Source organism: Toxotes jaculatrix, chromosome 2 (assembly GCF_017976425.1).
Source record: "Toxotes jaculatrix isolate fToxJac2 chromosome 2, fToxJac2.pri, whole genome shotgun sequence".
NCBI classification, from domain to species: Eukaryota; Metazoa; Chordata; class Actinopteri; family Toxotidae; genus Toxotes; species Toxotes jaculatrix.
The window spans coordinates 26,148,270-26,171,161 of NC_054395.1; the positions used below are offsets into that span (position 1 = coordinate 26,148,270).

The following is a 22,892-nucleotide window of genomic DNA, read 5'->3' on the forward strand; positions in this document are numbered from 1 at the left end:
TCTTGTTCTTTCATTGAATACACATAACTGAGAAAATAATTTATTTAGAAAACAACATTGTACGAAATTATATGCATGTAAGTTGCCAAAAAAATGATCTTATACAACACATTAGTTTTAATGTGAAAATACTAGTGCACAAAAAAAAAACTGACCTAAAGTGATTAACTATGGCAGAGATTTGTAGAATGTTCTTATGGCCCTTTGGTGGAACCACCAGTGTGGTTCTCCACAGATAGCAGTATACAAAATGTCACATAAATGAATTTTGACACCGAAGACTGGAATACTGCCAAACTATACATGTTGTAACATTGCCTTTGTGAGGGGATCAGTTTCCACTGTGACACACACACACCAGAAATGTTTGCACACCATTGTGCTGTAAGGCTTTTCGGATTTAAAAAAAAAAAAGTAACCTGTGAGTTCAGTGGATGCAGAATTCTCTGGTTCAGCATTAGAGGTCATTACTGTGCACACTGCACATGTTCACTCTCAGTGCTGCGCTATGCAGAAAGCTTCTCCATGGATGTCCACACTCCTTGTATTACAGTGAATTTCCATCAACTCCAGAAGTCCATCTTATTTAGAGAAGTATGGAAGCTTTGTTAATCCAGCTGGAATCTGTTCTCCGGTTCAGATTTGTGCTACAGTTCTTCAGTCTTTGTACATTTACAGGCTGATGTTCTAGCATTCCAATGTTCTCGATAGCTGCGTAAGCTTGCGCTGGTTGTCAATCACCTTCACGTTCTGGATGTAATGTCGGATGTTGCTGGGACTCCTCAGAGGGAGGGCGTGGTCTGAGTCTGGATAAGAGGAACAAATCAAGTTTGACTCCTCATACGTTCAAATATTTGTAAAACAAGGGAATACAACAGCTACTGATCTAGTGGATGTAGCTTACATGTGGATATGCGAGTAGCAGGCCCGTCCAGAAACATCCGATCTGCCAGGCCCCTCTGTGGAGACGAAGGCACTGGAGGGGAGAAACAGAATTTGACTTAAATCCTGCATGTGTCATTCATAGACAAACCCGACTGTTTCGGGGAGTCGGTTTTGTGACCAAACCCTGGGCATTTAAGCTGCGCCATCTTAGATTTTAGTGAGAGTGTACTTTCCATATTTGACGGAGCCACTTACAGTTACAGCAGCACACAAACAACAGCAGCCGCTTACTGACGGAGCTGCTCTGTCCATGCAATGTCGGACTTTTTGAACAGAAAAATGAGACGAAATAAAATTATAGCCTAGTATTCCTGCAATAACTGCCAGTGCCTGTCTATGGGGATGTCACTCAACGTAACCACGCCCTAATTTAATGTAAGAATTTTAAGCCTAAATAACACTAAAACGGTTGTGGTACAAAAAAAATTCACCCCCTACAATGCAGCTTTTTGAACGCGGAAGTGATCCTCACTGCTGACACTTACAACTGCCCCCTTGGCTGAAACCTACAACTCCCTCCTTGGCCGTTCCAAGTCTGAATATTATTGTCCAATCAGCAACCTGAATATCATTGTCCAATCAGCAGCTTGAATATCATTGTCCAATCAGCAGCCTGAACATCATTGTCCAATCAGCAGCCTGAACATCATTGTCCAATCAGCAGCCTGAACATCATTGCCCAATCAGCAGCCCCTTCGGGCGATTACAGTCAGATTGAAAATCGCCCAGACCATAGACTGTATAAGACGCTCTCATAGATTTTAAGATGTTAAGTTTTTTTTGTTTTTTTTTTCAAACTGTAGACCCTGCAGTGCATTTCTATGGGCTCGGGGGGTTGCCCAACGTGCTTTCGTCATACGCACTGATGAAATCACGTGAACATACGCATAGCGTTCATGTTCAAGATCAACATGGCTAGCATTGCAGCTCAACTCCATCGTGTCATTGCGGGAGTTCAAGATCAATCAAGATAAATTGGCTACCAAAGAATTAGGACCACCCAGACCACATTTAAATATCAAGCAGGTGTCTTCAAAGGCGGGGAAAACCTACAGTCGCGGATTTTCACGGAGCTGGTATGAGCGGAAATGTGGCTAGCGGGATGCTAAGTAGCTAACGCGCTGTTCTGCTACTCGTGCCTTCTGATTCGCCCGGATGGAAACACACACACCGCCTGGACAACCACGGGCGTCACCGACACGCACCATCTCTCGGAGAAGGCGAGAAAACTGTACAACACAGTTGGGTGAGAGCTACATGATAGCTGTGAGTCGTCACAACGATGGGGTGAGTAAGAACCGCCATATTCTAGGCCGCCATATTGACTGTGTCAGATTCTGTGTTGTGTTTGAGTGAGCCTTGGAGGCAAGGGTGAAATCGAGGGGTTCAGCAACCCTGTGGTTTTTCGTGGACGGGTCGACTTAGTGGCGTTCCTAGACGAGGTGTACTTAAAAACGGCCTTGTTATTGTACTCTCTAAATGTTGAATTGTAAATAGTTGTATTGATTGCACATTGCCAGCTGAACATCACTGTATATACTGAATATGCCTGGTGATGATTTAATTTTAGTATAATTTGATTTGATTTTCAATATGGCATCATTCTCTTAAGTGTGTTGCTGTGATGATGACTGTATATAGAGTAAATAGGTTATACCAACATTGATTTCATTCATCGGAACAATAGTTGCAACTAAAATAAAATGTTGTCAGATAAAGACAATGGGATTGTTGTGATTAGTTGTAAAGCAGGTATTTTTTTACTTTCAGAGGTATAAATGAGGGCAAACTAATAGATGACAATGTATATGTTGATGGCCACAGTGGAAGTGTTTCATTGTAGAACCAAAATAATTGTACTCAAGAAATTAACTATGACGTTGATGTAGCTATACAAAAGTATGTATGGTTGAACAGGAAAGGTGACCAGGAAAACCAAATTATACAATGAAGCATTGTATGCATTGCTAGTGGTATGAAAAGTTAATCTGGGTCACCTACCATAAGGCTGGCTTCTGCATCCTCGTACAATTTTCACTGTTTTGGCAATCATGCGCTGTGACAGTGAGAAGAAGAGGAACCATTTTAGATTGATCTCATGCTGAGGACAAGATAAGTGAGAATAACTGAGCTGAGCACCTTTACAAAACTTTTTTTCTGTCTTACCATCTTCTCAAAGTTGACCAATTTGTCTACATAGTTTGGGTTTCCCTCATGGATGAATGTCATGTCTGGACATAGACAGAAACAGAAAACGTGTCACTAACTGTTCTGCTGGTGAATTTAGACCATAATGTCTATAGATTTATGATGATCTAAGAGAAGATTAGTTTACATGACATTCACATGTCAGTGACCTTGCTGGTGTCTGTTACCTTTGAGCAGCAGAGGCATGAAGGGGATGTAAGGAGGACTGAGTTTGGCCACAGCCAGTCTGTAGGCCCTGTGGTTGCGTGAAGGATCCTAACACGAGCAGAGAACAATCATTGTTAGGACACAGAATTAACAGGAGATATTGGAAGCTGCCTTTGAATGTTCAGAGGCAGGAAATGTTTGGGAACATTTAGGAAACTAACTGAAGTGAAAGCACATCATGTAACTTACCATCAACCTCTCATAAGCACAGTAAATTCTTTTCGTCTTGCTGGGTATTCTCTGTAACACAAGCAAAATGCTGCATATGTCCTTTCCAAACTTACTGTGACAACACAACATCTATTATCATCATGACTGCTGCATTCATCAGGGGTGTCTCACCTCCCAGGTCTTGTAAAGTCTGTGTACTGCACTGTTACTCAAACCAAACATCACGGCGAAGAATGAATTGAGATTCTTCTGCTCCTTTAAGCTGTGAGAAAGAGGACACAAGGCTATGAATAATTAGGGCAGACTAACAAAACTTGACTTTCAGAGGTTTTAAAAATAGGTCACATGCAAACAACACTACAGTCTTCAGTCACACAAGCTGCTCTGAGGCAGTTACTTGGTCATAAACGGAAATATGGGACAAAATCATAATTTGACCTTATGATGCCATTTGATAAAAAAGTCACAGGATCATAATTAATAGTTATCATAATTAATCCTGTGAAGAACGTGTGTACTAAAATGCATGGCAATCCATCAAATTCCTGTTGAGCCATTTTACTGAAAAACATAACCTCATGGTGGCACTAGATGAAAAGTTAGAGGATCACCAAGGTCAGTAGGCTTCTCCCTCTGGGGACCATGAATGCCGGCAAAAAAATTCAGGGCACCCCATCCATAAGATGTGGAGATATTTTAGTGTGGTCCAAAGAGGTGGACTGACTAACTTACTTTCTCATCAAAACATGGCTTAAGTTTTATGTAACTGACTCTTACACGGCAGCAATCTTGATGAACTTCTTCAGCAGAATGGCTCGTTTCACCAGGTCTTCACAGAGGCACAGCTCCGTCACCACCCAGTACTGCACCTCATTGAAGCGACGCACAAACCTTTCCAGGTTGGCTGTGATGGCACCGGGGAACTTATGACGCCCGAACACGTAGTAGACAAGCTCCACCTGGAGAGACGGGGAACAATGAGTCACTGAACTGAACAACACGCTCTCTGAAAAAGAAATCTGGAAATCAAAGACAGGCCCGGTTTTACAGGTGACTTAATGCATATGACTTGCTTCAGAAACATGTAAAACATGCAGGAGGTGATGTATCACATGTCCAGATGATCTGATGGCAAAGCTTGTGCTGTCAGATAAAAAGCGCTGAGGAGCGTGACTCAGACACATTTTCATCAAAGAGATACCCAGTCCCCTGCGGTCTGAATGCCAGTTTCAGCTGTGGCTGTAACGATCGACACCTGGAGCTGAGCCCTGGTGATTCATTTTAATGTGTAAATAAGCAGTTCCCCCTTTGCTCTGTATCAATTAGTCTATGTGCCATGGTCAGATGTAAAATGTGTCATGTTTGAGTAACCTCATGCATGGCAGTGAACAGCTCCCAGTCATAATTTGTGAGTTCGTTGGCGATGTCTTTAGATCCCATCTGTTCAAGGACGTCGCTTGTTCCTTGCTCTGGACCCTGCTGCTCCTTCAGGGGCGTCTGAGTGAGAGAGTGAGGGAGAGGGGGAGACAGAGAGGAAGAAAATTAGCAGACAGAAGGTGTTGATATGTACATTTGATGCCCTTGTTTATGGGCAGGGAAGCTGCTTTGAACAGAGCACTGAAGACATCCATTCCTCACCAGTTGTTCCACTTGGCTGCTTGTGCAGATGAACAGTCTCTCGTTGAGTCCCAAGGCAGTGTAAACTGCAGTAGCATCCAGTTTTAACTGAGCTCTTTCTGTGTGCATTTAATACATGAAAAACAAATTTTCAGCATAATGAACTGACAGAGAAACATAGAAAAATGTGTAAACAACTCGGGTTAGAAGGGAAACAATTAACATGCGGCTCCAAAGGCTTTAATCTGAAAATTTAAAAGAAAAATATCTGCTATGCTAAAAATAAAAGTCCCACCTCCTGTGGAGTTCATTTTGACCAGGATGTGATCCCCGCCAGGTTTGACTGTTGCTGACATCACATCCTGTACGGACGTGTTCACTGGGAGCATCAGAGTGAGAGGTTTGTTGTCTGGCCTGTAGATCTCATACAACACTGCACCGAGAGGGGACAGAAGCCAAAGCGTCAAGATATGCTGATTTGACGACTAATGACGTGAGTGATGACGTGTTGGTGGTGATGTGTGTTACTCATAGATGACGCGCAAACAGATAACAAACATGAGCTAATGTGAGGCAGTCGCTCCATGTAGTAACACACTGCAGTGATACAGATCAAAACAGTCGCATTTCGTGTACAGTATCAGTGATTTGATTTCCCTGTTTTAATGCCTTACGCACCTTTATCCTGCGCTCTGATTGGCTGTAACCTCCCCACAGGCTCCTCGCAGTTTGAAAACCAATCAAATGGCTGGTTCTGTCAGTAGCATCAGAGTGACTCAGTAAGTGAGTGACATTAAACGGCAGCAACATGACATTCAACCTGTTTTCTCATTAAAACGTATTTCTATTAATATTCTGTTTCCTGCTTTTATCTAACATTTTCTTTCAAAAGCTTGGCGAAGATGCTCACCCTGCTCAGCGACTGATATCCATTCTCCAACCTGTCAAGGCATTAAAAGATGAAAACAGTGTTATATAGCATGCTGCAGTGTTAATGACTTAAAACTTAAGAATTTTGTAGAAATAGCAGATGTTATAGGATACACCTGAAAGGTATGAGAAAAATATAATGTTGTAATTTACACTTTTGTTCTTCTCCTTTCCCTAAATTGTTCTTTCAGCAGACTGGACAGACGGCAATCACCTGCCACCTCCTTCTTCAACCTCTGTTTCAGCCCAGAAATGAAAATTGAAAAAGCAAGAGAGTAATTATTGATTCGCCTCATAAATTTAAAAACAAAAAATCTATAGGTTGAAATGCAATGAGAATGTTCCAAAATTCCACAAATTACACAGTGAAATAAACATATGTAGTTAAGCCTGAAATCTCACCTCCAAAAAGTCCAAAGCAATAGGGTCTTCTTTCAGCAGAAGGCCGTACAGTGCCACCCACTGGCCAACCAACTTCACTACCTTCTGCTTGGTGTTGAGGACGTAAGCAGCCTTCTCCTGATCTGAACCCTCAGAGAGCTCGGCCTGGTAGGTGCAGTGACGGTTAAGGGGCACAACATAACAGGCTTTACAAAAAAATAATTTGAGACAATTACGTGACATTGTATGTCAGCAGAGCATAGTTTTTAGGTTTGTTTGCACTGTGGACATCATCGCCATCATAATCAGCAGCATAGCAACAGCAGCAGATGCAGTGGCAATACACTTTAAACACTGGCAACATCATTGCTGTTATCAGTCGTTGACCGTCGCAGGATATTGGTGCTGTAGTGCAGGACACAGCTGGCTGGAGGGCATGAAGACTTTATGGGTGAGCAGAAAATCACTCACGCAGGGATCTGCAGGGAGACACGCATCACGACAACACACAGTTAACCAACTAGTTGACTAAGTGTGGTTATCCTGAGTCACTCAGTTAAACAAGTCCAAAGGCACGAGGATGCCTACAGGCTCCTACCTATCGCATCATTTCCATTAGAATCCAACTTTACTGTTTCCAGTAGGTGTTCCAGGATTTTCTCAGGTGTTCCTGACATGACTGTGTACCTGCACAGGGTGTGACAGAAAGAGAAAGAAAGAAAAACATTGATCATTTTTCATTACATTATTGAATGCACTGCACTTCTTGGTTTGCGTGTTTTAATTAGGGCCTGAAAATATAGGATAATGTTTCTTTTATGTAAATGCTCTGTAAGCAAATATCTTATTCTAATGTAAATTCCTTTAGGGTGACTGTGTAGCATCTGACTTGACACCAACAAAACAGGATCTACAGATGAACAAAAAAAAAAAAAAGAAAGTAGGTCAGACTACAATAATACTAGTGTCACAGTGGAGCTTTCCACCAAATGCAAACACAACTTTGTTTATAGTGTTTTAGCGTGCTGACATTTTCTAATTAGTACTAACCACAAACTACAGCTGATGCCCACAGCCTTGGCTAAATAAACAAAGAAATGAACGAATAAATTATTTTGATCACCTTATCGCATATCCTGTATTATCAGTTTGCGTTTATATGTTGACTGATAACCGCCCCAAAAAAGGAGAAGCAGAAAAGGTCCCTTGACGCAATCATTGCATGGTTTGTCCAGCAGACTCCTGTGTTTACAATACATGGAGAGTTGGCAGGAGCATATCATAGAGAGGACAGAGGTGCTCTCTCTGTCATACGTTAGATCATACGTTTATTGTTATTGTTTAAAATGCCTTGACTTTCCTTCCAACACATACTGTGTGTGCCATAACTCCTTTATAGCTAAATGTGAGGGCTCTCTGACTAATGGCGTCAGGCCGGGGCCAAAAACGTAATACTTGTCAGGCTCTTCAGATCATAAATCTTGGTTGTTTGCTGGTTGTGTGATGGAAGCGGAGAGAACCAGAGGAGATGGCTGCAATGTGCGTAGGTGCAAGTCAAGAGAGAAACAAGGGAAAGCAGGTTAAGTATGACCTAAAGGGGAGGTCAACATTAAGTTAATTCACTTTTGTGTTTGCTAAAATACTTCAGTACTGATAAGAAGTCATTCAACAAGGCAGGGTTGAAGTCCACTTCTTTTCTGGCTGTAATGATAACGCTCCATTAATATGAAGTTAACCACATTTGACAAAAAGGGCTCTGTATACTTGTCCCTCATTGTGTTATGATGACCAATGGCAGCGCTTGTGTTATTGGTACGACACAGCGTCTGCTCACACCCATGTGAAGTGTGTTAATGATTGTAAACCTGCTTGTGAAGTGACTGTTCTGTCTCAGAGGCGAGTGTGTCCGAGTTTCTCACTTGCTGTTGTTTCCTGCTCCTCCTTGCTCAGCCGACTCGACGCTCTTCTCCAACACCAGCACGGTTTTTCCATGCTCCTCCAGTCGCACCGTGTTAGCCTCAACATCCTGAAGAACACAAACATACATTAGATATTTAGAATATTTGTGGATCTGAATTTGTGGTGCATACAGAAAATATACTTTTGACATTGCCTGACAAAAAGCTGTGTTGCTGCACATATAGTAATTATGTAATCAGACACACCTTGAGGATGCGTATGAAGTCCTGCTTATCAACACGGAGGAAGTGGCAGTTGTCTTCTCTCAAGATAATGGTTGCAGCACGAGGTGCATCATTCAGCAAAGCTAGCTGCCCAAAGTCCTCACCCTCATGTAGTGTAGTTACCAGCCCCTGTGTGCACACAGTACTGTCAGTATTACATTTATACAACAACGCATTTCATGAGTGATGATTCTGAGCTGTAGTTTTTTTTTTTTTTTTTTTAAAACCAGTGCGTGGATTTACCTTCCCATGTGTGATCACGTTTACAGAGCCTTTCCAGATGATGTACCACGAGGTGCCTTTATCCCCCTGACTGAACACTGCATCACAAAAAAAGACACTCAGAACCAGTGTTTGTCATTTACACGTGTCCCTGTGTGAATAAGCATGATAACTGCATGAAGATCACGTTTACAGGGCAACCGTCATGCATTATGTATGTATGACTTTCATAGTCAACATCAGATGGACAGAGTGAGAAATAAGGACCTGTTTGCTTCCACTGAAGAAATGAATAATAATAATATGAGCACATCACAATATTTCTTATGTTATATGTATATATGAATGGTGGATATAACAAATCTGAAAGGTGTGTTGTAGAGAAGAGGATGCTAAGAAGGCATTTTCTGCACAATGAAACCGTGTGTGTCTCTCTACCACTGCTCGGGTGGTAAAGAGCCTACGTCAGCAAAGCTGTCGCACTCACAGACTGTTCCGGCCTTGGCATGTGATTCAAAGACCAGCACCGCTGCCAGCTCCTTACGCACCTACAGGCACAACAGAGCAAGAAATGAGAAAGAGGAGCACTGATAACTCCTGTTTCCAATATATTATTATGAACTAATGGTTCAATGTTATTTATCAATGAGAGACAACGAGGTGCATGGGTTTGTCTGATTTTCTGGTGATAAACTAATACTCCAGAAATGTTAGAAACTTTATGGGGAGGAGAGTTATTGCTGACTCTGTATTTGGAGGAGAGTGTTAGCTTAAAAAACAAATTCAGACTGAGGTCTTGTTTCAAATAACATTTATGATATTCTATTATGATCAAAGAAATCTTCTGAAAAAAGATATTACAATTTAAAACAATGTAAAAATTCTTCATATAGTGTCTTTTATCAGTAGGACACCAGTGTGCAGGCAGTTAACAGTGACTGACCGAGGTGGAGAGATGAGCAGCAGCCTTGACGTGGAGCAGCTCCTCGTAGATGACCTCCAGGTCCTCAGCACTCCTCTGACTGGGGCTAAACACAGGGAAGGTTCAGGTAACATGTGCAACACACATCCTACAAAATCCTGCTCTACTGGTTCCTTTACAGCTGTATGAAACTAGTAGCACTATCATACATCATAAATATGAAAAGGACTTTACAAACTCTGTAATACGACAACATACTGACCATTTACGTAGAATCATAGTGAGCAGAGCATCAGGACCCAGCTGAGACAGCAGCGACAGGCCTTCCTGCAGCTCGTCCTCTGAGTCCCTCTCATTTGATATGTGGTTCAGGCCAAACTCAGAGTCTTGGAAGCGATAGAACTGGGTGTCCTTGTCGTGGAAGTTCAACTCGTGTTTCACTTGATTGAAGCACAACACAGAACAGGAAAAACAAAGTGACTAAACCCGTAGATCTCTAGTGATAAAGTGATTACATAAAACTGAGTTATGCAACCTAAAGATGCAGATTAGTTTTTAAAAAAGGAAACCAAAAAAAAAAAGGAGGCAAATGAGTAAATATTGACTTTAAGGAGAATTTACTGTCATGTGTCAACTTCCCAAAACTCCAGAGTGACGAGATAAATGGAAATAAATGCAAATCTATTCTGAGTGATGCCCTCTGTTTAATGATGAAGCATTTCTGTCCTGATTGGAGGGGTCTCTTCCAGGGAGACAATGTCCCATTCAAAGAGCATAAGTGGTTAGTGAACACTTGACTGAGAGAGAACACACTACAAAACAAAAGCCTTGGCAGACCCATCCACTGGATTTCAAGCTGCTCAAGCACCTCTGGGAAATTCTTGAGTGCTGTCTGAGACTTTATAATCAGAATATATTAAAAAATACCAGAATATGACAGGATTCTTTGTGGAACTATTTCACATACTTCTAAAGTCCATGCCAGGGCATGAGTTCGCCCCCAACACATAACAAATATAAGGTTAATATGATCTTAAATTTGGCTACTGGCCAAGGGTTGATAAGTGAAGCTGTCTGGTGTGATGAACATACCAAAAAGGATTTGTATACTTTCATCAAGACACAATTCTGCAAACCTGAAGCTCTGCGGCTCTTCTCTTACCATGAACAAGGATTCCCTCATCCACCAACACCTGCCACATCCCAACTGCCTGGCTTCTTGATTGGAGGCATTCGTTCTGTTTCATCAGCCAGTCGACCAGTTCTTTACCAGAACAACACTGTCTGCGAGAGAAATTTAACACATCAACATCCCTGTAATTTGCACAGGCTGTCACGCTTTTAACATGAGAGAAATCACACCGTCAGCGGAGGTACCTGTATGTTTTGAGGTGATACTTTCTATCTCGGATCAGGCCGGGGTTCCTCTCGATCAGAACATTATACAATGATCTCGCTGCCTTCACAACACGGTCTGAAAGAAACTTGATAAACATGAACAGAAAAAGGTCAAGAAGCAGTTAAACTATTCGTCTCTTTTAATTATCTTCATATTATAGGAATGAATGTACCACGTTGTGTTCCCTTTTATGAAGCGATGGGTGAGAAAATCTGTGTGAGGACTGTGTACATAAAGAAGGATATGTAACACTGACTGTCTTGTTTACTGGAACAGCCGACTTGTGTGTTGGCGGCAGAAAGATGTTTGTGTGTGAGTGAAGTTGAGGGGGACAAGTTTCTTTGCATTTCCCCTCAGCACGGAGATCATGTGTAATGGCATGTACGTCAGTAGTATGAGTGGAGATCTCTGTGGGCGTCGGAGTGTAATGTGGTGTGTGTGTGTGTGGGTTGCAGTGAGGTGAGAATGTGTTAAAAATGGCTATGTGAAACTCTCCCACACTTCTTCGAGTTCCCAGCCTCTGCTACTCACTCTCTGCCTGGCACGCCGTGACAGAAAACTTTCACTTTCTGACCACCCTCAACGTATTTCCTTTAAGCTCCTCTCGATTCTTTCCCCCCCTAATTCCCTCTCACACACACACACTCATGCACAACTCATTCAGGTCAGGGCTAAAACCAAAAAAAAGACTGCAGACAGGGGTGCAAAACCTGTCAGGCACTGATGCAGAAGCAAGGCTTATGTAACAAGAATGTGCTCTGTTTGTTGCCGTAATGCGGCTGTCCTATTTCAGGCCATTTCATGCTTTATGCTCTGCTTCTGTTTCAAAACCAAATGGCATAAAACAACCACCCAACAATATTTATTGTCTTAATGATTGACAAAAGCTGACATTAATGTTTCGCTCCTCCCTGGTAGACTTCCCCCTCTTGCTTCTCCTGCACTCAGTCTTGTGATTCCACGAGTGACTCAGACGGTTGCCTGTTTGTGCTTTGGATTTTCCTCAAGGCACTGCTGTTTGTCCAAGGTGGTGGTCTAGAGACAGTGACCATTTTCCTATATTCTGCCTTGACGAGAGGAGTTATGGCAACGAAAGGGAGCCTGTGGCAGAAACTCCCTGCACCCTTTGCCTCCTTTAGTCTTCTGCAACTCGTTCAGGATATAAAAACCTTGCTGACCTGTGAATGAGCTCGTGACCCCTGTGCCTCTGTGATGCAAACACAACCCCTGCTCTTTCACCTGGGCTGGGGGCCATAACACATGCTTGTTAGATCCAAGTTCGCACAGATCTGCTAATTACAATGTACAACGATAACCGGGTGCTGTGGGTAACACTGTGCACCACACACTTGAACCCACCATTCCCAGATCTGTTTCCAGACCTGACATAAACAGAGTGAATGTGCCCCGAGGCGTCTGCTGTGTCCCACTGGAGTTGTGTTGTCTAGAGGTCACAAGTATTCCCAGGGGCCTATGTTCCCCCTGGGACTCCCACGGTCACATTCTCAGGCATGTCAACTCCAAACCTATTTTTCTTGATGAGGCAATTTTCCATTACCTAACCCAGTCCCTACAAAAACAGTATAAAAAGCCATATTTCACTGAGGGGCTTGGCCCTCGCTGGGAGAACTGACTACCGTGTAAACATGCAGAAAAATGTTCACTTTCTGTACTTTATTTCGGAGCGAGCTGTCTAGGGTGGATTCTGTGCTGCTTATTGTCCACATGTAGGCCAGCTGATCATGTTATCTAGGAACTATAACCTGCAGATAATTGTTCCGACTGAGTCAAGTTACAGCGTAAACACCTTTCCCACAGGTGCCCCTGCCAATGACACAAAGTACAACACGCACGCAGCAAGTGTGGAGAGACCGACACTGATGTATGGGCCATATGGTTTGACAGGCAGCCATAAACCCATTTTATGACCCGGGTTTATCCTGTTGAACTCATTTTTACAGTGAAGAGTCTATTTTTAAGATTATTGATTCAAAGTATATAATCAATATTGGCTTACGCTTAAATTATCAATTCATATGGCCGTATTCTTTTTACCTACAGAACAGCTGCTATGCAGCCTGTAAAATTTGCTCAAACACTTGTTAGCAGGGCAGATGCTTACTATCGCACAGCAGTGACACAGCCGTTTGGTTGGCAAAAGTTTGTAACTGTCTTTATCACAACACAATAATATTATATATTATTGTGGAGAATTTTCTTTAACTTAATTCTGGTCCCTTGCTGAAACTGATAAGCTTTTGAAGTGTGTAGTACGTGGTTTAGTTTCGTGCTTTTGTCTTGTTGGGTGGAATGATGATGAGTATGGTTATCCAGTGTATGACTCCCTTGTGGGCGAGAGATTTCTCTGTCTCTTACTCTCTCTGTGACCTTGGTGACCTTGTGGGCTCATCTGTAGTGAGAAGCAGCTATAGATGAACACAGTGTGAGCTGACAAGGTGCTTAATGCAGCTCTGTGGACTGCAGATACCTGACATTTTCCCATCTATGTGCTTAAGAAAAATACAACACCACCAGACTGTCAGTTTTCAGATCATTTAAGTTGCACCTGGTGGTGTTTTTTTTGTGAACTTATACCCCAGACCCACATGAGATATGTATGTCCTGTACCTGCAGAACAGAACCAACTCAGCTGAAGCATGTAAAATGTATGTGAGAAGTTTTAAAAACAGAGAATACAGACTTTTCTAGTAGCTGCTTGGAACATCCAGAACGTCTGTTACACAACTGAAAAATGTATTTTAACTGTAATCTAAATCAGTAGCTATTAAGCTCATGATCAAGTGTGGTGAATTATTCTTCACCGTGTGCAGGTCAACAGAGGAAAACATATTTCGCTGATAAAAGTCAGAGGACAATCAAAGAGAGCTTATTAAAAACAATTTGTCTTGTATTGTACTATCAGAATGGATGATGCTCATAAGTGTCTTTTAGGACCCGGAGCCAACTTTTGCCTGGCAACCAAACAAAGCTCTGAGTGGTTAGCAACACCTGCCTCCTGCAGACCTGATTTCTCGATCCTATCTGTTTCCTCTCTCCAGCACAAAACAAAATTCACAGACACTGATTCTTTGGGGGTTTAAAGATGCTCTCTCTCACTATCTATTTCTTTTGACCACTGAATACAAACAGAGTTCACTTTCCATGTCAAACCCTGTTATTAGTGTTTTGAAGGTTCTCTCCTTGGCATGCTGTTGAAGAGGCTGAGATAGAGCAGCGTGAGGGGCCTGGGCTGGGCAAGGTAGGGCTCAGGAGGGTGGGGAGGGTCTGTTATGGAGTGTCCTTTAGACTCCTTGTGATTGCTTGCCCCCGCAAGGAATGTGTTTTTTAAGACCCGCTTGAGTAGTAATGCAGGATATTATAACAACAAAAGGACAAGTTCAGCAGTTTGAGAGGATGCAAGCACTGCAACTCTAAATGATAGCAGAGGTCACTACAGCTCAAAGCCACCGAAGCCACTGAAAAAAATACAGGCTGATGATGGCTTAAAGATTAACATCAAAATTAATGCCAACCAGGGTTAATAACTATGAACAGTTAATTACTAGAGTGACAGAAGGGAGAGGTTGAAAATCCTGATATGTGCTTACATGTCTTGAATAAAAATTAACAAAGGATATCGCAAGATAAAAAATAATAATCAACCTTGACTAACTGTTACATTCATTAAAAGTTTCAGTAATGTTGCAGGACATGATCCACGTTTGCTTGAGCACTTTTCCTCCGACACTGTCTCCTCTAATGTTCAGCAGGAGTTTAAAAACATCAGTGAGAACATTGGGTTACGCTGAGCTGCAGGGAGGTGATGTACCAAAACACAGCGCACCACTCCGTGGCATACACACCTGCTTCATAGTGTCCTTTGAATCCAAGGCCTCTGGCAGGGGAGTCTAGGAGAAACAGAAAGACTGGCGTTATCACAAGCGAGCCATTTCTGCATATCTAAAACCGCTGAAGTAAAGCAGATAACTTGCTTTGGAACGGCATTCCACAGGAACTAGCTGAACTGGTCGTTGATGATAATCTTGCCGCGGTAGCACCAAATAAACAGATAAAACCAAGCTGGACTGTCCAGATAGAAAGAATAATAATTTTCTTTTCATTGGCATGAAGGTCAATACAAACATTATCTCAACCTGTTCTGTGTTACCGTTGTCTCCAGCGTCGTGTGGGTGGGTGGGTGTCAAGTGTGTGTAATGAAGTGGGAGGAAAAAGTACACAGACATCAGCAAAGGAAAGTACATAGCCTGTTGCCACGCGCTTCGTTAAGTGAAAAGGTTGCTTTAAACTACAGACTGTGCTTTCTCGTGAAAAGGGTTTCGAACATTGCAGCCGTTTCAAGACTAAATCTACTGCAGTAGCTGCCACAGATACATAAGTTTAACCATATGTTATTTCAGGGGACTCCTTTAATCTCTGCACTGACAAGTATGAAATCAATCCTCAAATTTAAAAACTTGCTGGCATGTACTAATATTCAACATTCCCATGTCTGTACTTCAGCCAAAGTTGTACTTCCTCTTTGTTGTTTGGTGTTCACGTTTTTATGATCCCCTTGTAGCCACTGCTGTTTAGTTTTATTCCCAAGGTAATTACTTTCAGGGAATATAATTCAGAGACGTATGAAGATAATTTTCAAAGCAGTTATTAATGTAAAATATCTCTCTCCAGATCCAGTAGCTTGCAGGAAGAATGAGTATCGGGTTATAGGGTTAATCATGTTGCAAGGACAAAATATTTTCGAATTTCTTTCTTCTGTATGAGCAACTTGCAAAAATTGTCAAATATGCAGAGTAATCCCGTGGCATGACTGACACTGGCAGACACAGTGGCTTATGGTATTGATCAGGAAGCTGTGATCAACTCTTGTCATCACTGATATACATCTGTGAAGTGTCTCCGGTCCTTCTGCGCACAGACTTCGTGGCGTGTTTTGTCTGGCCGGCTGTGCAGCCAGCTCCGTCACATGATCGTTGTCTGAGTGGTACACTGCCAACAGTTTTAACTTACTCATAAAAAAAAAAACCTCATTAACTCCCACTGTCAGTCTGTTACTGTGGGTGAAGAGCCTGAAGAAACATGAAACTAAAAGGTGAATTTTCACCAACACTGATATTGTTTCTAATCAAAGGATTTTCAAATGAATATGCCTCCGTGAAACCTTATGCATCATGTAGTTTTATCAGTGATGACCAACCAAACTGACACCTGTGCCCCCTGAGTACACAAAAAATGTGGAAAAACCAGTGTCCTCCCAGGTCTGCAGACAAAGAGACACAATTAGGAACCTTTATCAATTTGTGGTATTTTGTCCTGCTTTGTCTCCACGTCGCACCACTGGAATGCACGAGTAAGAAGGACAGGAGGGACGATGCCCTGGCATCTCCTAATGATGACGGCAAAATCAGCACAGCACTGCCCCGGTTAGAGCTTTCCAACTGTATGAGGCCAGAGAAGGAATCAGCTAATGCCTCAGACTCTGTTTAATTGCGCCCATTGTTGATAACGCAACAGTGAACAGAGCGACTGGACAACATTTTGGGAAAAAACTGAACTCTGCAACTCTGTGCAACTTCACTTAATACCAAGTTTAAGTTTCTTAAGTTTACAGTTGGAAAATGAATCTTGTCCAAGTTCATTCCACTACTTTTGTGCCCGTACAGTACAAACAATGTTCCCATAGAAAACTCTAATCATGTGTGTAATGTCAAGTCAATGGATTTATTCATTTTGTAATTAGGGTTATTTTAGTGTGCTGTCAACTTGAACTTTACACTTTCCTAAATCTTGTTAAACTGGTAAAGGCGTCTCTGTGGACGGGTGCTAGCGTAATTCGTCACATATAAGATACCCTGAATAAACACACACTCACTTAGTTCACAAATTATAAGTTATACAAATTATAAGAGCTACTCTTTTGACATTGAAGAATATAGGTAGCATGTTACAGTAAGTGATTATTAAGCTCACAGTGTCAGACGTCAAACTGGAATGGCAGATTTGAGCTACAGTTTTAGGCTGGTGACAGCAGGAAGTTCAGGATACAGTCTGTGGAGATTTACAGTTGTCTTTGACCCATAGATGCTTAAAAGTCAAGTAAATTTAGAAGCTAAGAGCCTCACCGTTGCTCCGTGTCTTCCTGCGACCTGGAAACAAAACCTCCCCTTTGTACATTCCTCTACAAACTCTTCTGTAAACGGAGCAGGGGTGTTGTTGTGAAGGTGAACAATAAACAATACACTATTTATAACCTGAGTTTAGTAAAAACTTTGTGCTTTGTTACCTTCCTGTGTCCCCCACACCCGAGCTTCTGAAACAATAGACAAATCTGTTTCAGTCTACTGGAAGCATTCTTGAAATATCTGCAGTCTGCTGTTTTGGGGAACCCGAAATGTGTCCCCATTTTTAAACACACTGTGCCTCCTCTGTGGCAAAGAATGTCCATATCAGTCTCCACCTCTCCTGCCACTCATCCTTTTTGCTGTTTGAGTTTCAGCTCAAAATGTATTAGATGTAATTCCCTCCTGTGCTGGAGGGTGGTTGTCACTTTAACACAACGCTAAAAGGCTTTTAGGGCTTTTAAGCCACCATGTGCCACACCAGACACTCTCTAGGCGCCTTAACGAGCCATTTGCACATTAAATTTGGATTATAGGAGTCTTTCAGGGCAGTGAATAATACACTGATATTGTGACTAATTCAAGACAGTCATAGAAAGCAAGTGACATTTACTGCAGAAGATCTTATTTTGTGTGAAAGCCCATGATTTGCATAGTCATTACATGAATCTGAAAAACCGACCGTGAACTTCCCTTCTCCTTGGACTACTTCTGTGATAATGATCAAAAAGCATGGTGGTGCATTATCATCACTCTCATCGCTTCTTCTCGCCCTCATCACCTTTGCATGTGTCACAACACACAACACTAATTCTCGTCTGTGGTGAACTATGAACTACTCCCCAGTCGCTTCTGTGTAGTAAACATGAAAGCAGCATACCCAGCTGATGCCTCGTATGGTCGGTGTTTCCACCGAGTAGCGGTCCGGGAACACTCGATAATTGTGACTCCGAAAGAGATGCATCTCGCCTCAGATCAAAACAATCGACAAACAACTTTCCCAGTCGGCGGTTCTGCAGACGCACTCAGCGCCTCCAGACATCCTTCACAGCACAGCACATCGGCGCTCGTTAACGTAAAGCGACGACGCAACGACACCGCGGCACTCTCGGGTCAAGGCTCGGCATTTTGTGTCGCCAAATCCAGGCAGGGCTCAGTCTGCCGTTCCTGCATCCGAGCCCAGACCTCGCCGGACGTGTCTGCCTCAGTGAGGACGGGCTGCGTAATGCTCAGCCATCCCTCGCAGCACAGGCGCACTTTGTTGCTAAGTTGCGTGTGTGTGCGCTCTTTGGCTTTGGCAAGGAACCACACGGAGTCATCTGAGAGGCGGCCTCCTCTGGCATTTTTTTTTTTTTTACAGCCGAATTCATGGCGTTTGAGTTATTAAGCTCGACACCGAGGTGCTCCTTGCGTATGTGGGCAGGTGCACTTTTTATGTTTTGTACTTAAAAAAAAAAAAAAAAAAAAAAAAAAAAAGTCAGTAAATAGAAAATGTGATGTGTCAGTTTCACCAGGGTCACAGATTTTACTGAAGGCAAAATATTGACTTGTAACTGTACTTTGAAACCACACAAGCACTCACCGCAATTAAAAACTACCTGTTCAGTTTTTCACCTGACACTGTATAGGTTCATGAGACTGGGTCAAGGGTATTTAAGGAGGCATAATGTTCCACGGAGGCGCTGTAAGGTCTAGTTTGTTCAGTGCAGTTGTTCAGAGCAGTTCCCATGAGCTGCAGAACTCTGCATACACACTTATCAGGCTGTCCAGCTGTCTGGCTCAACGGGGTCTGTAAGCACATGCATCTGAAGATAAAGTGTTTCAAGGGCAGAAAGTAGTTTAGGTTGGAGAACAACACTTAATGTCTCTCATCAGCTGTTTCGCCCACTTCCTGTTCACAGTTTGAGCACAGGTGTTTGTCCTTTGCACAGGTGTTAAACTGTTACATACCCATTACTGGTTTATGGATCCATAAAACTCCAAATGTAATGCTGCATATTGTAGCAACAGGTCCATTGTAATGTTCAGCTGTGAAGGGAGGTTGCTCCGTTGCTATAACCTCATCTTTTATCTTATGTCTGTGGGTCATAGTTAATTTACTGGTTATTTGTTTATTCTGTAGGATTAGAAACAGATGACTTACTTCCCCATTCTCTGGTGTACAACGTCTCGGTGGAGAACAGATGGATTTGACCAAGTTCTCCATAGTGAGAAGGATGGCTTGAACTAAATCTGTGTAAAACACGGACAAACAGGGCAATGATTAGTTTCTTTTAAGAACCCGCAAAGAAACGGCAATTGTCATGAATTAGTCAAAGCAAAGAAAAGCAAATAGATGTGAATCTGCAGACTGTCAAACAAGGACAAGGGAACCCTCCATTTAAACCTCCAGTTATAACTGGACCGTGGTCAGCTGTGTCTTGCAGGCTGGACATGTTATGTAAGAGTTGTTGAAATCCCAGCTATTGTTCCAGTGCAGGGCTGCCCTTCCTGCACTGACCTCAATGCTTGAGTCAGTTTGCCACGGCTTTCCAGAAGACACACACAGACAAGAACATCTACTCTGTCATGTTTTCCATGCTTTGCTTTGGTTGTTCCTTCAGCTGGAGCGACTTAGAAGGGCAATATACTGGAACTGCATCTTCTTTTCTTTACTATTAAAACTCCATGTATGTTACCTCTGCTTCAGACATTACTGCTTCAGTCTCAGAGTGCGCTCGGTTGGTGTGTGCAGTGAGTGAACGATGGCTCACAGAGCCTGGAAAACTCAATTTTGCTTTGAATCATGATCCTTGTTAATCTCAGCTGCACAACAAAAGGTAGACTATGTTGCTCTCCCTGTACTTTGAAGCTACTGTGAAGCATATCTGCCGCTATCTCTCAGAAAAAAAAGCAGTGACTCACCAAGTTTAGCCTTTCGTGGAGTCATGAGGATGCCCCAATCCCCGCTGCCCCAAAAGAAAGTGTTAAAGGTATTCAAGCAATCAAACCAAAATACTGTTTAAAGTGCGGCTGATAAGTTTTCTGTGCTCTCGCTGGAGTGGTATGACTCTGTGTCCCTTCCAAATGCCTCACAGGACTCTACAATGCCAAATTAAGAATGTGCACAATGAAGGAATCCAGTTTAGCTTCTTATGACCTCCTCAGGGAACGTTAACATGATAGTTTTGCTGATAAGAAAGAGCACATTGCTACAGTCTCTGATAGTATCTGACAAAGTGATTGCCTTGTGTGGACAGCAATACATCATTGAGAAAAAAGTATAAATATAAAAGTCGCCCTGGTAGCTCACCTGGTAGAGCTTTTACCCGGGTTCAAATCTGGCCCAGGCCCTTTGCTGCATTTCATCCCCCCTCTCTCTGTCACCTAACATGTCTCTCTTCTCACCATCACTGTCATAAGAGCAAACAAAATGCCCCAGAAAAAGTCTTAAGCTAAACCAAAGGAACAAACTGCTTTCTACTGGGCTAATCTACACGGGATGGAGACGATCTCAGAATTGATTTCTGGGTAAAACCAGAAAATTGCTTTGTGGTCCTGGGATTGAAATGAAAGCTCATTAATACCGTTTGATGACCTTGTTTCAGGTTCAGAGAATATTGTAGAGTTGTAAAGTTGTCGAAAAGCTCCATCTCACTGGAGAAATTAAATTTAGGTTCCTGACACTTTGAGCTCCTCAGTAAAACAGGTCCCAGGTCACTTTGAACCACATGAGGCTTCACTTCAAATTCCTGTCAGTTTGAAAAGAAATGCTGCCCTCTATTGAGAACCAACTACAATCTGCATCATATGAAGAGGAAATACACGAGAGCCTCAGCCAGATTTTCTCATAAATCCTGAGAATGTAGAAAATTATTAGACTGAGAGATTTAAAAAAAATCCCAGATCAACGGATCCCCTTTTTATATAGGTGACACAAAATGAGTTTAATAGTTTTAGTGATTAATGTTTTTGCACTTTAATTTTATAACACAAGCAAACTAACAATGCTTTTTGTGTGTTATTTGTGTCCACTTCTGTGTTTCTCTCTCTCTCTGTTTCTGTATTTATTTATGTGTGTGTGTGTGTGCTTCTATTTAGATCCTCGGGGAATGGGAGTGGGATTTCCTGCAACACATCTACGCCCATGGAAAGTGCACTTTGCCAACTGTCTTTGTTGTGCTTGTCTGGTGGTACACACACACACACACACACACACACACACACACACACACACACACACACTCACAGACTCAGACACAGACACACACACCTTTTCCTTCCTCTCTCCTGGCCAGTTAGCAGTGACAGGGACAGGGACATATTTTATCCGTTTGACCCCATGGTCGAAGGAGAATTCAAACAGAAAGTAAGTACATTTAACAAATCTCACGAAACCACACAAAACTCACAAAAATTTGTCAGCATCGCTCTCACACATCTGCCTTCTGCTGCGCAGTCACATGGTGACATTTATCAAAGTTATTAGGTTACAAATACAAAAGAACATCAAATAAGTTGGATATATCACTGAATAAATAAATTACTCTTGAAATTTGGAACAACTGTGATAAAAAAGATCAATAAATATATATCATACACTTCTCATAAAATCTTCTCAGATGTGTGATGATAATGGTCAGACAATGCAACATTTGCATGAACTATAAAATAAGAATAAAGTCAATTTTCCATCTGAAGATATAAAATATTTATTAAATAACATAATAAACCAAACACTCAGACTGTTATATTATTCTGAGAAGTGATTATTAACTCACCAATGGCACGTTCTTATGAGATTCTTCAGTCCGGTGGTTTCCACGCTTTTCGGGTTTTCTGCTATCTCTTTTCAGCCTTTGCTCCTTTCATACGTCCCGAAGATGATTTCTCAGTCGGTGCAGTTTATGTGAATTGTCGGGAGTGTTGCTGGACACAGCTTCCTGTATCTTTCTGATTGGTCATGAAGAGAGTGCCCCAGGGCATGGGCTGAGTACGGCGGTGAGACACAGCAATGTGTGTGTATAAGTGTGAAGACAGGATCAGAATAGAAGCGACTGTACAGCCGTGGTTTTCTGCAATTTGCTTTCACTTCACAGCGGTAAGAAAATGCTGTGGTTTTCCGTGACTGCAGCACAGCTATGTACGACCACAGTAAAACTTTGATGCTCAGTTTTGTAACAGAGATTTGATTGCTCTACATTATGTGTATGGTTGCTTGATTTGTAATAAAACTGCAAAACTATTCTTAGAACAAATACATAATAATAATATTTTGCTCTGATATTTCCAGCAGGGTAAGTCAGTTCCTGCCTGACCCCATCTAGCCGGGGTCTTATTTTCAAGTTTCAAATTTATGTCATTTATAAAGCACTTTAGCAAACAGGTTTTGCCCCATAGTCCTTCACAAAGACAAACATACACTATATGCACACACATATTAGCATAAAGATATACACATCCATAATAGATGTTAAACAATATTAAAACTGAAACAAGTTTAAATTCAATTTACAACCCAATGCATCAGATGAAAATGAAAACAATTTAAATGGAATTTAAAGCCAGAGAGTAAAAGTGGATTTAAGGTG

The 22,892-nt window shown here is 42.1% G+C and overlaps 1 protein-coding gene across 4 annotated transcripts; it reads right to left on the reverse strand.

Annotated features, from left to right (window-relative positions):
• On the reverse strand, positions 1–22,871 carry rapgef3 (Rap guanine nucleotide exchange factor (GEF) 3). 4 transcript variants are annotated; one of them, XM_041060517.1, is made up of 29 exons: positions 22,083–22,871; positions 20,227–20,270; positions 19,466–19,554; positions 15,049–15,093; positions 11,164–11,270; positions 10,949–11,070; positions 10,049–10,226; positions 9,808–9,892; positions 9,352–9,412; positions 8,886–8,962; positions 8,625–8,771; positions 8,379–8,485; positions 7,058–7,146; positions 6,860–6,938; positions 6,481–6,631; positions 6,232–6,314; positions 6,059–6,089; positions 5,827–5,902; positions 5,444–5,581; positions 5,170–5,267; positions 4,903–5,028; positions 4,309–4,490; positions 3,703–3,793; positions 3,550–3,600; positions 3,321–3,408; positions 3,112–3,176; positions 2,947–3,001; positions 905–976; positions 1–806 (listed from the first exon to the last, which is right to left on the reverse strand). In XM_041060517.1, the coding sequence occupies exons 2-29, from the start codon at positions 20,249–20,251 to the stop codon at positions 688–690; spliced, it is 2,637 nt and encodes an 878-aa protein (XP_040916451.1). In that variant the 5' UTR covers positions 20,252–20,270; positions 22,083–22,871; the 3' UTR covers positions 1–687. The 4 variants fall into 4 exon arrangements, with proteins under 4 accessions (XP_040916451.1, XP_040916459.1, XP_040916467.1 ...); XM_041060533.1 differs by lacking the exon at positions 20,227–20,270 and having other exon boundaries at positions 2–806; positions 22,083–22,869; XM_041060525.1 differs by lacking the exons at positions 19,466–19,554; positions 20,227–20,270; positions 22,083–22,871 and adding an exon at positions 18,203–18,574.
• Between the last annotated feature and the right edge of the window lie 21 nt (positions 22,872–22,892).